This window comes from Eleutherodactylus coqui, chromosome 3, assembly GCF_035609145.1.
Source record: "Eleutherodactylus coqui strain aEleCoq1 chromosome 3, aEleCoq1.hap1, whole genome shotgun sequence".
Lineage (NCBI taxonomy): Eukaryota > Metazoa > Chordata > Amphibia > Anura > Eleutherodactylidae > Eleutherodactylus > Eleutherodactylus coqui.
Genome location: NC_089839.1, coordinates 20,951,416 through 20,966,125, shown reverse-complemented (window position 1 = coordinate 20,966,125; position 14,710 = coordinate 20,951,416). Strand labels below are relative to the sequence as shown.

At 47.4% G+C, this 14,710-nt stretch overlaps 1 protein-coding gene across 2 annotated transcripts in view; it reads right to left on the bottom strand.

The window, feature by feature from the left end:
- CMTR1 (cap methyltransferase 1) overlaps positions 1-14,710 on the bottom strand; it is a 38,677-nt gene that overhangs the window by 18,108 nt on the left and 5,859 nt on the right. For both annotated transcript variants that reach the window (XM_066595288.1, XM_066595289.1), the window contains exons 4-9: positions 8,255-8,406; positions 6,136-6,294; positions 5,968-6,060; positions 4,145-4,216; positions 3,067-3,161; positions 1,409-1,481 (exon numbers count right to left, since the gene is read on the bottom strand). In XM_066595288.1, the coding sequence (XP_066451385.1) occupies positions 1,409-1,481; positions 3,067-3,161; positions 4,145-4,216; positions 5,968-6,060; positions 6,136-6,294; positions 8,255-8,406 (644 nt within the window). The remainder of the gene's footprint in view (positions 1-1,408; positions 1,482-3,066; positions 3,162-4,144; positions 4,217-5,967; positions 6,061-6,135; positions 6,295-8,254; positions 8,407-14,710) is intronic.

Genomic DNA, 14,710 nt, shown 5'->3' with positions numbered 1-14,710 from the left:
GTGTACATACATTACTTATCCTGTGCTGATCCTGAGTTACATCCTGTATTATACCCCAGAGCTGCACTCACTATTCTGCTGTTGGAGTCACTGTGTACATACATTACTTATCCTGTACTGATCCTGAGTTACATCCTGTATTATACCCCAGAGCTGCACTCACTATTCTGCTGGTGGAGTCACTGTGTACATACATTACTTATCCTGCACTGATTCTGAGTTACATTTTGTATTATACTCCAGAGCTGCACTCACTATTCTGCTGGTGGAGTCGCTGTGTACATACATTACTTATCCTGTACTGATCCTGAGTTCCATCTTGTATTATACTCCAGAGCTGTACTCACTATTCTGCTGGTGGAGTCTCTGTGTACATACATTACTTATCCTGTACTGATCCTGAGTTACATCCTGTATTATACTCCAGAGCTGCACTCACTATTCTGCTGGTGGAGTCTCTGTATACATACATTACTTATTCTCTACTGATCCTGAGTTACATCCTGTATTATACTCCAGAGCTGCACTCACTATACTGCTGGTGGAGTCACTGTGTACATACATTACTTATCCTGTACTGATCCTGAGTTGCATCCTGTTATACTCCAGAGCTGCACTCACTATTCTGCTGGTAGAGTCACTGTGTACATACATTACTTATCCTGCACTGATTCGGAGTTACATTCTGTATTATACTCCAGAGCTGCACTCACTATTCTGCTGCTGGAGTCACTGTGTACATACATTACTTATCCTGCACTGATCCTGAGTTACATCCTTATACTCCAGAGCTGCACTCACTATTCTGCTGGTGGAGTCACTGCGTACATACATTACTTATCCTGTACTGATCCTGAGTTACATCCTGTATTATACTCCATAGCTGCACCCACTATTCTGCTGGTGGGATCACTGTGTGCATATTTACTTATCCTGTACTGACCCTGAGTTACATCCTGTATTATACTCCAGAGCTGCACTCACTATACTGCTGGTGGAGTCACTGTGTACATACATTACTTATCCTGTACTAATCCTGACTTGCATCCTGTATTATACTCCAGAGCTGCACTCACTATTCTGCTGGTGGAGTCACTGTGTGCATACATTACTTATCCTGTACTGATTCTGAGTTACATTCTGTATTATACTCCAGAGCTGTACTCACTATTCTGCTGGTGGAGTCACTGTGTACATACATTACTTATCCCATACTGATCCATGTGAATCAAATTGTGATTAGCTCTGAAGGTACTAATGGCGGTCATACCAACCAGTACAATCTACTGACAGTTTATAATTCTGTAAGGCGTCCATATAGATCGCTGTCTTTTTTGGGGTACACGTCTCCAGCTGATAACTCGGAGTGATTGGGACTAACATAAAATAGAGATCCAGAACTGCTCACCCCCTGGGAGTCTTTGGGGTTCGTAAACATGTAATCAAACACGTGGTCCATATTCGCCATCTTCATTGCAGCCCTGGAAAAGAGATCAAAAGAAATATAAACCTCCAATACGAGGATGGATACAACATATCAGCCCTTCGCTGAAGTCACCCTGTACATTTAAGGGGTCTTCTGCCGACAGCTTATACTTACAATTTATAGTTGAAGGGGATGTCCAGTTGTAAAACTATTCATTATCTATCCACAGGACAGGTCATCAATAGTAGATAGGGAAGGGCCCGCCACATGGGACCCCCACTGATCAGCTGTTCTCCAGGCCACTGCGCTTGTGAACTGAGCTGATTTCTGTAGGAAACAGATAGCTCCATTCCCACTGCAGTGACCCGCCTTGGTATTGCAGGTGGAGTTTCCATTCATTTTAACGCCTGCAACACCAAGCCGGGCCACTGCAGTGAGAATAGAACCATCTGTTTCCTGCAGAAATCAGCTTAGTGCATGAGTGCACTAGCTCGGAAACAGCTACTGTGTTTCCTCGATAATAAGCCCTTCCCTAATTTTCATGAGGGGAGTGGTGGGGGGTTGTTGAAATATTAGCCCTCCCCAGAAAATAAGCCCTAGCCACACTAAGAACCGACACTCGATTAACCAAATCACAGCCATTCAATGATGTTACTTAATGAATGGCTGTGATTGATTAATTAAGCGCCGCTCTGATTGGCTGACGCAGTGCTCGATGAACCAATCAGAGCAATCGCTTGCTGGAGGCGGGGGTATTCAAGCCCTGCTACCACAGAGAAATACTCTGTCGGCGTTCAGGACTGTAAGGAAGCCTACAGCAGCACTGCAGCCCAGAGTGAGGGACTGGCTACTAGGTGAGTATTATAAGACACCCCCAAAAATAAGACACTGTGCCGCTTTTGGTGCAAAGATTAATATAAGACAGTGTCTTATTTTCGGGGAAACACAATAATTGCTGGGAGTCCAAGGTGATGGACACCTGTCGCTCTACTATTGATGACATTTCCTGTGGAGAGGCCCTCGATAATTTACAATCGGACAACCCTTTAATGTGACAGCAAAAGACAACATAAGCCGTGATGTACATCCTACAGTCTCCTGAGCCATTTGTGTTCTCGGTTCACTGGTGCTTTTCCCGTGGGCTAAAGACCCGAGTAATCAGAAATGATCTAGTGGCTAAAGATTCATTGTCTGCCAACCACAAGAACGATGAGGATGATACAATGTAACCTTGGCAACCAAAAACTGTCAGACAGGACACACATATCCAGCTCAGCTGTCCAGGTCACCCCTTCCTCAGTCGGCACTATTAAAGCTGGGGCTACAAGGCAACTGTGGTCACGAGAAAGGTCACAAGGCCAAAGGTTGCAGAGTAGCTCTCAAATCTTGCAATCTAACAGAACTTCATGTGGTTGTGTTGCGACTTGCAAGTTACCGCAACTCACAGATCGTGAAATTCCCAACCTCGCTATTTTTTTTGGGGGGGGGCAATCTGCAGGTTGTGGTCCTGGCACATTGCGGGTCACAACGTAGCCGCATGGAGTTCTATCAGAAGGTCAGACTTCGCAAGGCGATATTTGGCAATGCAATCTTTGTTGGGGCCAAAGTTGTCATGCAGCCCTCAAACAACCAGCACCAACCTGTTTATGAAGAAGACCCCCCGGATCATCTCGTACGGGTTGGAGCGTGTCCTGGCTCTTCTCATTTCTTCTCCTTCCAATTCGTCAAATGCGCTCTGTGGGAAAAAGACGACAAATACCCCGGAGGTCAGACAATCTAGAAGGAGCAGCTCTCATGCACAGATGAGAAGTAAGAGCCACTTCACACTGTAGCAAAAGCAGCTAAATCCAGACCATTTGGACTTCGTTCAGATACTTCTAGTCCCACGTATTAACCCTTTGCAATCCTATTTTGGATTCAGGGTTTCCTAGGGGGTCTTTCTCTTTCTGCCATTATACAATGGCGCCATCTGCTGGCTAGAGCCAGTACTGTGGTATGGGACATGCTAGAGAGGCCCCCCAACAACAGAGCGGCCAGTAATCTACAGTAAGAATACCCTGCTGGATGTCTTCTGAAATCGGAGCTGTACAGCCTTCAATCAGAATGTCTTTAGACGTCAGACAGTGGATTGGAAAGGGTTAAAGCATAAGCTCACTCAAAGCTAGTCATTCATTTCAAATCATGAGTAATTGCCTCCCTGCATTTTTGAGATTGGTTGGACCCACTGTCATTGATGGACCATTGTAGAGTTTAAAGAGGTTGTCTGGACTTTTTCTATTGATCGCGGGGGTCTGCTGTTCGGGACCCATGCCCATCAGCCGATTCCCAGCACCTCTGGCCACGTGGACAGTGATGGAAGCAGATAGGACTGGCTATATTGCAGCGACCCAGGTTGGTACTGCAGACACAGCTCACGTTGAATTCTATGCAATGCCAACCCAGGCCGCTGCAACGTTGACAGCGCTATCTGCTTCCAGTGTTGTGCACCGACAGCGGGTTCAGGGATCAGTTGATTGGTAAGGATCCAAAGTGGCAGACCCGCACCAATCAACTATTGATGACCTATTCTGAGGACAGGTCATCAATAGTAATACTCTTGTAGTTTTCCTGCTACTTGTTAGGGGCAGTACCACATTCATGTAAGATCACAGGCCATAGACTATAAGGACAGCCCTGGAGTTGGTCGCATTGCTGTGTAGCGGATGGAAGAATTCAGACCTTGCACTCCAGAACGCTCCTTAGAAGTTGCTCTTGGCAGAACTCTGTCTCGTCGTCGATGATCATCTTCCTCTGAAACACAAAATGGCATTACAGGGCATTAGCAGACAATCTGGTGCAGCCTGCATTACTGACTGACGTGTGCCCCATTTATCGGATGTACATTAAGTTTTAACCACCTCCTATATCCCAACATATATGTATAAGATGGTGTTTGTGTAAGTCTCTTACACTTCAGGGATATCAATGTATCCAGTTAGGAAGCAGAAGCGATTGTGATTCTATTTCACCTGCTTTGGTACCAATGAAAGTGACGTGTGATGGAGGGGCAACGGCAAGATACCCCCAAGAAGTGACTGGAGACAATTCCCCTCTCCTTCCTGATACTTCTTTAGTTTAGCATTTTGCTGGCGCCCTTGCCACAACTGGTAGAATGCGGCGCCAACTGCAGCCCAATCAGGTAGTCCTGCTCCTCCAAGATGGCGCATCCATACACGCCCGTACAAGAAGGTTTCTTGTGTCTCCCAGCACAATCTTGAGGGCATAGAGCAGATACTAGGACATGGGTCGTGAAATGAGGAGAGCTGGACAGGGCATCAACCCAACATCAGGATGGTACGCTGCTGGAGCTAAATGCCCTTCAGCGGACTACTGGCCGAACGGTAAGAGACACCATGAGGACCGGACGTCCTGTAGTGGGATCTGTGCAGCTCGATTGACGATCAGCAAAATATTAAAGGGGCGTGCTGCTCAGGAAAATGACAGACCTCTATACTCCAGCAATTGGTGGGGACCTCAGATCCTTGGCTCTAACTTATGAAAATGTTTGAAGTCATTCAGAGCTGCACTCACAATTCAGCCAGCTGGCTCCCAGGATGTAAGGTTTCCCACTTCACTGTAACCTCTGTCTTCGGTGTCTGCTGTGGTTCGTTGTGGGAGATGTAGTGTACAGTTACTTATGTAATCACTGAGCTTCCCAGAATGCTATCATAGTCACAATGTCAAAGGGGCTATCTGGTTTGCAGTAATTGCTGACCTATTCTCAGAATTGGCTCTCGGTATCTGATCAGTGGGGATCTGGAACCCCCGCCAGATGACTTAAAGGCCCATGGTGCTCATATGAACGCTGCAGCCTCTCCAAAGTTTACATCTGAGTACGATCCTCTGTACCATTTCGCAGTAGTCGTTCTGAATACTGCAGCTGTGTCCACTGAAGTGAGCGAGATAAGGCTGCAGTACTCAGAATGACCACTACGAAACGTACGGCGTTCTAAGTAAGAACAGAGTTGTACTTGGATGTAAATATTGATCGAGCCACAATGCTCACGAGTGCGCCAATCCCTTCAATCAGCCGATCGGCGGGAGTTGGAGTTGGGTGGCGGACCCCCATCTATCAGATACTGATGGCCTATCCTCAAAATAACTCATCAATTTCCACAAACCGGATAACCCCTTTTAAGGGTCTTGTCCCACGGTGGCATTTGGAGATAATAGAGGAGTTGTCCCTAATCAAGTGCCCATTCCCTCTTTCTATGGGCCAGGGTGAAGGACTACTGCAAAAGAGTGATTCCAGCTCTGGAGGACCAAACTTGGGCATTTTAGGTGCCAAGTAAAGCTGCAGTAGCAACAATATGCACAGGCCGCTGCAATATGACCCCATATGTACAAAGAGAAAGCTGCTGACAAAAAGTGGCAGAATTCTAAATGCAGCTCTGGAGTAACTTGGGCAGCAATAACAGTGCATATATGAGGGAGCTACAACTTCACAATTCGTTCACTTCAGCCAATCACTGGCATGCTTTCCTCACCACCCTGCAACTTACCTTTTCCACAGTCATCCAATCAGACAGTTCATCAGCGTCGGGGATCTCGGAGGTGCATTCTGGGAACCAATCGATTTCTTCATAAGCCGTGGCCTGAAACACCAGAGAGAAGGTTGGAGCTCGCCGTCAGTCAACATCTCCGTGTGTCGTCCTCTTCACCCTGCTTACCTCCGGCATGTCCCTCCAGTTTATGTTCAGGTCCTTCTCAAACCCTTTCAGGATCAGTCCGAGACCTCTGCGGCCCTTCTGATTGGAAGCCTCGACGATGTCTTTTCGCCCTTGCCCAAATTTACCCAGACCTTCTCCTTCGCGGAAACCCATTTTGGCCTGATAGACAAGAGACGAAAAGTCAATGAGAGGGGCCATACAAGATACAAAGTTGCCCAATTCAGACTTGCATTTAATACATAGGCTATTTGCGCCCTTACTCTACGATGTCAGCCGCATTAACCCCTGCCTGTCTCAGCTTTCCCTAGCAGTCAATCCCAGCACAGAGCCATGGTCTCTCTTGCAGCTCAGCTGTCTGTGCTCTGGACTTCCTCGGGCTTCAGCTTCTGTGACATGACGTAGCTGTCTGACACCAACCATTGTCAGCCATACCAGCTCTCAGGACTAATTTTACTAGTTTTTACTCACAGCATACACCGATTGTTATAAATAATACTATAAGTTTGTTGCACGGGATATTTTAGTCTTGAGGATACAAAATACCGTTTTCTCCCGAAAATAAGCTCTACCCCGATAATAAGCCCTACCCATATTTTCAGGAGAAGGGGGATGCTTAAAATATAAGCCCTCCTCTGAAAATAAGCCCTAGCAAATCGAACCCCATTAATACTCACCTAGCCGGCAGCGTCCGAGTCTCTTGTGCTAGTCCCCGGGGCGGCGGCAGGCTGCCGTGTTCTTTGCACTGACAAAGAACTCTTCTTCTGGTGATGGGGCTTTGAATACTTCGCCTCCAGCAAGCGAGTGCTGTAATTGGATCGAGTGCCAGCCAATCAGAGCCATCTCGATCATTCACTGCCATTCAGTAAATGACATCACTGTATGGCTGTGATTGGCTCATCGAGCGCCGGCTCTGATTAGCTGAGCCACAGTGCTCATGAGCCAATCACAAAACTCCCTTGCTGGAGGCAGGGTATTCAAAGCCCCGTCCCCAGAAGGAGAGTTCTGTTTGAACACCGAGGACACTGCAGCCTGCCGCATCGCTTCCGGAGATCAGCAGCGCCAGGGACCCAGACGCCGTGGACCATGTGAGTATAACACACACACCCTGCCCTGAAAATAAGACACTGTGCCTCTTTTGGGGCAAAAATTAATATAAGACAGTGCCTTATTTTGGTGGAAACATGGTAGGTGTAAATTATTTAATGGGGTATTCTGAGCATCAAACCCCTCCTACAGGTCAAGAGGGGTGTTGTCTCCTTAAGGAGAGCAGCCAAAGTGTGGAGACATCTAGGGAATGGGTGTGTCAGGGATGGTATCATCTTTCCCCAATGAGCACCCAAAAAGGGTGTGAGAAGACACCTGAGAGATGAGTGAGGAGACTTGTAAGGCCATGCTTGCCCCTCTGGGTAATATGCAAATAAGGAAGATGGAACAATACCTCTGCAGCGCCACCTATTGGATGCCAGCATTCCTTCAAATCAATATATGACTTTTTAACAAGTCTGTGAAACAATGATTGGGAATAGGAAACCAAGCCAGAAAACCATACACAGACAGCTGTTTCGGAGTGTCTGCCCCTCGTCAGTGTGCAGTAGGTGTCTGGCTTGGCTCATGAGAGGCCTGTGACGTGGGTCAAGAGGTTCTTTATTTGCATAAATTACCCAGATGGGCATCCATGGCCTTGCAAGTCTCCTCACTCAACTCTCAGGTGTCTTCTCACACCCCTTCTGGGTGTCACCAATAGTTGATCAATGGAGGTCCACCACTTTAGGTGCTTTTACATGGGACGACCTGTTGGGCACAAGCTGTCCGATGGGACGTCCCAGGGATACTCATTCCTGTGCTTTTACAGCACGACACTCCATCTGCGGATGACACAAACTACTCTCCAGTCAGCCCATTCCCTTTAAACAGAAGGAGTTCACATGGGTGAGGAGCATACTGGGCTTGCAATTATAGAAACGGCTATCTGGATTGTGTCTAATGGGGCAGGGCTACACAGAGAATAGCCTATGTGATTGGCAGATGGAGCGTCATGCCGTGGCATCAGCGTTGGATGTTACCGGTGATGAGCCCAGGAGGGTCGGAGCGGGTATCGTTTTTGTAAATCATTAGTTACCATAAGTTTCTGGGAGACGCTGTTAAACATGGCGTAACGAGAAGACGTTCCCTCTGCCAGCGGATCCGAGGTGCTTTCTTTATCACCAGACTCGAAAACTGGTCTCTTCTCATCGCTGTCGCTATCTGAGCCGGTGCCGCTCGTGGAAGACTCTGGGGAGTACAGAGAAAATCATCAGAACGCTTAGATTACAAAGGTGCCAGATAGAAGAGCAGCTGGGTGACAACTATTATGGCCCCGACTGCGGCTTTCACGGAGGTTGTCACTCAGCTGAACATTATACAGGGATCTAACAACCTTAATGGTCACACTTGAGCTTATGTGATAACGGGCAACTGTGCAAATCAATTGATTTACTCAAAATGGTATTTTTATACTGAAAACTCCCTAGAAAGTGCTGGCCACTAGAGGCTCCCCTTCCTTCTAATATGCTGTCCACTGCCTGTTGTCATATGAAGTTAGTCTCCAGTAACAGAGACGGATTCCAAGACATGGAGAAGGGTGATGATTCATGCTGCCCATAGACGTCTATGGAGAGGGGATGGGGTGGAGCTGCTACAGAGAGAGGCAGAGTCTCACACGAATGTTGCTGCAGTTAATAGTGTTTACTGTGTCACAGCTACTGAAACCACATCTCCACTGCTCAGTATTACTGTATAATGATGCTGTTGGATCTGCTCTGTATAAGAGGCAGAGATAGGGGAACAAGATCTGTTTGCAGCGTATGGAGAGGACATAGCAGCAGTCTACACCCACCAGCTGAGAGTGAGAAGTAGAGATCCTGCTCTCCTGTGTCTGCAGTGTATGTAGACATCATAGCAGCAGTCTACACCCACCAGCAGAGAGCGAGAAGTAGAGATCCTGCTCTCCTGTGCCTGCAGTGTATGTAGACATCATAGCAGCAGTCTACACCCACCAGCTGAGAGGGAGAAGTAGAGATCCTGCTCTCCTGTGTCTGCAGTGTATGTAGACATCATAGCAGCAGTCTACACCCACCAGCTGAGAGTGAGAAGTAGAGATCCTGCTCTCCTGTGTCTGCAGTGTATGTAGACATCATAGCAGCAGTCTACACCCACCATCTGAGAGTGAGAAGTAGAGATCCTGCTCTCCTGTGTCTGCAGTGTATGTGGACATCATAGCAGCAGTCTACACCCACCAGCTGAGAGCGAGAATGAGAGATCCTGCTCTCCTGTGTCTGCAGTGTATGTAGACATCATAGCAGCAGTCTACACCCACCAGCTCAGGGAAGACTAAAAATTAGAGACAGAGTCTACAGAGGAAAAACTAGTGATAAATACAGGATTCAAGTCATATAATGGCCAGATTTAGTGTTATTCCTCATGTACACACATGGCAGCTTATTCTAAAAGGTCAGAACCAAAGCAGGAAACTGGACGTTGCTATGATGAAAGCCTCTATTGGCAGTGCATTTTGGTGCCAGATCGGACCCCTTCCCTGAGCCATTAACCATGCACACTGCTGCTCCATTAATTCAATGATAGCACCAAGAAAGGGCGAGTACGAGCGACCTGCAATCTCCAGGACTGTCACTGATATGAATGCAGCTGCACGCAGATGCAACCTCTGCTCCATTAATGCAGTGACTGTTGGGATCCCTGTTCTCAGGGTCGGAGGGGGTCCCACACACATCAGAACATTATTCCCTATCTTGTGGTTAGACGATAACTTTAAAGCTTGGTACAACCCCTTCAAGACATTTTTTTCATAGGCCAATCTAAAAATCCTGAAATAACGACATCAAATACGTGAAACAGAGGAAAACCGCTTGTTAAAAAAAATTTAAGGATTTCATGGTATTTTTTTTTTTTTTGACACAACCCGAAAAACTGAAACAAAAAAAGCGGATCAAAAGGAAGTGTAAAGAATGTTTCGTGTAGAATTCAAGTGCCAGAACATGACTCGCATAGCAGTGGCATTACTCCGTTTTCTGCTCCCCCTTCCCTACAACTTTACCTGCGTTTCACATGTAGGCCTCATGCCCACAGCTGCGGAATCTCGCAGCGGAATCAGACCTGGTGCCCTGGCAGTGACCCCCAGAGACCCATACTCACCTGTCCGCACCTCAATCGGCGACTATGCGCATTACAGGGCATGACGCACTGTCGCTGACACGGGACGGACGGCTTCCATTGACTGCAATGCAGCCCGTGTGATTATCCACACAAAATAGAACATGCTGCGATTCTTCCCCGCGAGCTGAAAAATCTCTGTTGATTTCCGCTCATGGACTTGGAGGAATCTTTTAACATGGCATGTCTATGAACGGACATTGCTGCAGAATAGGCGGCATACGACTTTTTGATCACTTTTTATTGTGCTTTCCCTGGGAGACAGGGTGACTGACAAAGTGCATTTCTGGCGTTATTTTTTTTTTCAGACGACGATCACCGTGCGGGGTTAATAATGTGTTACTTTGATAGATTGGACTTTTACGGACGCGGCGATACCAAATATGTATTTTTATTTTATAATTTAGATTTTTTAATTACAGATATGGCAAAAGGGGGGGTGATTTAAAACTTTTATAGCTTTTTTGGGTTTTTTTTACAATTAAAAAAAACTTTATTGATCTTTTTTTAACTTTCCTTTTAAAGGCCCGTTTAGACACAACAATTATCGCTCAAAATTCTCTCAAAAGCCATCTTTTGAGCGATAATCGTTGTGTAACTGCACTGACATTGGGCATTTTTTATTCTCCGTTGCTCATCGTTGTCTTTCAGGGTGTTGAAGACAACAATGAGCCTTATCAGGGATTCACAGCGGGATACAGCTGATACTATTGTTTCAGCTGTATCCCGCTCCCTGATAACGGGCTGGGTATGAAGAACAGAGCGGTCCAGCTCTGTTTTTCATACCTGGCATGGAGCGCTCAGCTGTATAACAGCCAGGTGCTTAGTGCAGAAACCATCTGGATGCAGAAGACAAGCAGGGACACCCCACTTGTCTTCTGCATCCTCCGCTCACAGCGCCGGGCTGTATAACAGCCGGGTGCTTGGAGCAGGGCAACAGCTGGATGCAGAAGACAAGTAGGGACACCCCGCTTGTCTTCTGCATCCTCTGCTAGCAGCGCAATGTGATCGCTCATCTTGAGAGATCATCTTGCGCTGTAAATGACACAACAATGATCGCTCAAAAGTCATCTTTTTAGCAATTATCGTTGCGTCAAAAGCAGCCTTAAGTCCCCCTGGGGGACTACAACCAGCGATGCTTTGATCGTTCTTGGAGTATGACATAATGCTACAGTATTACGTCATACTGCAATCTGACATGCAGCCTATCAAGCCACCCCACAGGGATGGCTTGATAAGCAGTCTGCTAAGGCAGCCCTGGGGCCTTTCAGAAGGCTCCCGGCAGCCATGACATCCCGTACGCTCCCCTGCTCTGACCGAGGTGGGGGGAAGGGGGGCGTACGGGACCCCCGAACATCGTTCGGGGGGATTTAAATTGACAGCGGCATTTAAACGGTTAATAGCCGCGAACGGCCGATAGTGGTTATTGCCCGCTGGTGTCAGCTGTAATAAACAGCTGATGCCCGCGCTGTATGAAGAGAGGTCGCCGCGCGACCTCTGTTCATACATACCCCGACGCTCCAGGACGTAAAAGTACGTTGTGGAGCGGGAAGGGGTTAAAAGAGGCAAATTATTCCAAACCAAATTCCTTGACTAAACCAAAAATTATGATCCAAAAGGTTCAGAAACATGTAGATAGTCCCAAGCTCCGTGAGAAGGACCCTTCAGACCCGTACTGTTAGGAAGGCAGTGCCTATACCTACAGCCACTCCCACCATTAACACACAGACGGATTAGTTTAGTGGTGAAGTAGGCACTTCCACCTCTCTCTCATTACCCCCTCCCCCGCGATTTATTCAGGCGTTAGCTCTCGCCCCCTGTCAAGCGAAGAAAAGACAAATCCGGTTGTGTCCTTTTCGGTCCCTAATGAAAAGAAAACCAATCTTCTTTCCCTTCCTCTTCACCCACAGATTTAGAAGACCCTCTCTTCTCAGTTTCTATACCCTCTTGTTCGCCTCTCTCCTCTTGAAGAGTGCAGGGTGGCTCCTGCTCCACTAAAAACTTAGCCACTAACTTTTATTGGTTGACCTATCATTCTTTTTTTTTAGACCTTCCCCCGATACTCAACCCCATCCCCACGTACCGCATCTGGCAAAACCCCTCAACAACCCAAATCACACAATTCTTCAGTCCGTCCGGAGAAAAATGGAAACTAGACTCAAAAAAACTAAAAGAGGTACGATAAGCAGGAAGAAAAAAAAAAGACGACGAAAAAGAAATGGCTCCGAAGCTGAAACGGAAGAAAACAGCGAGACGGTAATACTTCATAACTAGAGATGAGCGAGTATACTTGCTAAGGCACAGTACTCGAGTGAGTAGTGCCTTAGCCGAGTATCTCCCCGCTCGTCTCTAAAGATTTGGGGGTGGGGAGCGGTGGGGAGAGCGGGGAGGAGCAGAGGGGAGATCTCTCTCTCCCCAACTCCCCCTCACTCCCCGCCGCAAATCACCTGTCACCCGCATCGGCCCCCGAATCTTTAGAGACGAGCGGGGAGATACTCGGCTAAGGCACTACTCGCTCATCTCTATTTATAACCGATCTAGCCATAGTCCATCCTGGAAATAACCCGCTTCAAAAAAGGCCTCTCCTTCTGTCCGACGGGGAAAAGAAATGAATTATTAGTTGATTTGAACAATTTCATCAGGAAGTTAACCCTCGACAGGCACGTCGCTGCTACAAAACCACCATGTAACGTGGCTCTTGAGGATCCCATGTCACTGACTGTTATCTCTTAGGTCAGTGTTCCCCAACTCCAGTCCTCAGGGACCGCCAACAGGTCATGTTTTCAGGATTTCCTCAGTGTTGCACAGGTGATGTAATTATTGTCGGTGCCTCAGACATTGTCACAGGGGTTCTTACCATAGGAGATCCTGCCAACATGACCTGTTGGTGGTCCCCGAGGAGTGGAGTTGGGGACCCCTGTCTTAGGACACTCCGTCAGGTTCAGTTTCTCTGTTACCATTACAGACCGGATCTTAAACCAAAATCTTAATTTTTATCCGGTCCCCAACATCATATTAAAACGTTTCCCACTTAAAGGGGTTGTCCCGCGGCAGCAAGTGGGGGTATACACTTCTGTATGGCCATATTAATGCACTTTGTAATGTACATCGTGCATTAATTATGAGCCATACAGACGTTTTTCACTTACCTGCTCCGTTGCTAGCGTCCTCGTCTCCATGGTGCCGTCTAATTTTCGGCGTCTAATGGCCAAATTAGACGCGCTTGCGCAGTCCAGGTCTTCTTCTTTTCTCAATGGGGCCGCTCGTGCAGGATGCCGGCTCCGTGTAGCTCCGCCCCGTCACGCGCCGATTCCAGCCAATCAGGAGGCTGGAATTGGCAATGGACCGCACAGAAGCCCTGCGGTCCACCGAGGGAGAAGATCCCGGCGGCCATCTTCAGCAGGTAAGTAAGAAGTCACCGGAGCGCGGGGATTCGGGTAAGCACTCTCCGGTGTTCTTTTTTAACCCCTGCATCAGGGTTGTCTCGCGCCGAACGGGGGGGGGGGGTTGAAAAAAAAAAAAAAAACGTTTCGGCGCGGGACAACCCCTTTAAGTCTTAAAGGTTAATTCCAATACCAAAATTCAACACAGCTTGACTAAAGAGGAACAACTAATGGAGAACTGCAACTTAATCATGCGGAATGCCGATAAAGGAGGCGGCAAAGTCCTGCAATATCGCTGCAACGATCTAAAAAAGGCCGTGCGTATCCTTGCAGATACTATGTATTATATCCCATATTGGACACCGCAGAATGTTTCTGTGACCCGGAGCGCTCACAATAATGGAATCATTTCTAAGCAAGAAATAGATTATCCCATCATTTAGAACCCTCAGGGTTTTTGGAATTTACCGAAAGTCCGCAAAAATCTGACGAACCCCCCCGGGGGACCAATCATCTCAGGGATAAATAGTATCACTTCAAAACTGGCCCATTATATTGACATTACAGAAGTAGGTCACAAGTTTGGAATCTTTTCTTAAAGACTCTCCAACGCTTACAGAAATGCTTTCCAGTATAATATGGAAACCCGCTCATCAGTGGCCCACCTTAGGGCCCATTTACACGGAAAGATGATTGCCCAAAAATCGCTCAAAGGACAGTTTGAATGACCACTTTGCATACGCTCTTAAGTAGCTAATTAGCTGCTTTTGAGTATATCAGCGTGTAAATGAAGGCGGACGCTGTATGCAGAAGACAGCAGGAGCGCTGTCTTCTGCATACAGCTGCTGTGTTCTCGGAGCTGCCAGCTCGTATCCTGCTGAGCTGATACCTCCGAGAACAGCAGGAGCGCTGACAGCTGCTTTGTTCTCAGAGCTATTGCTGAGAGCTCCAAGCGGGATACCAGCTAAAAGCATAGTATCAGT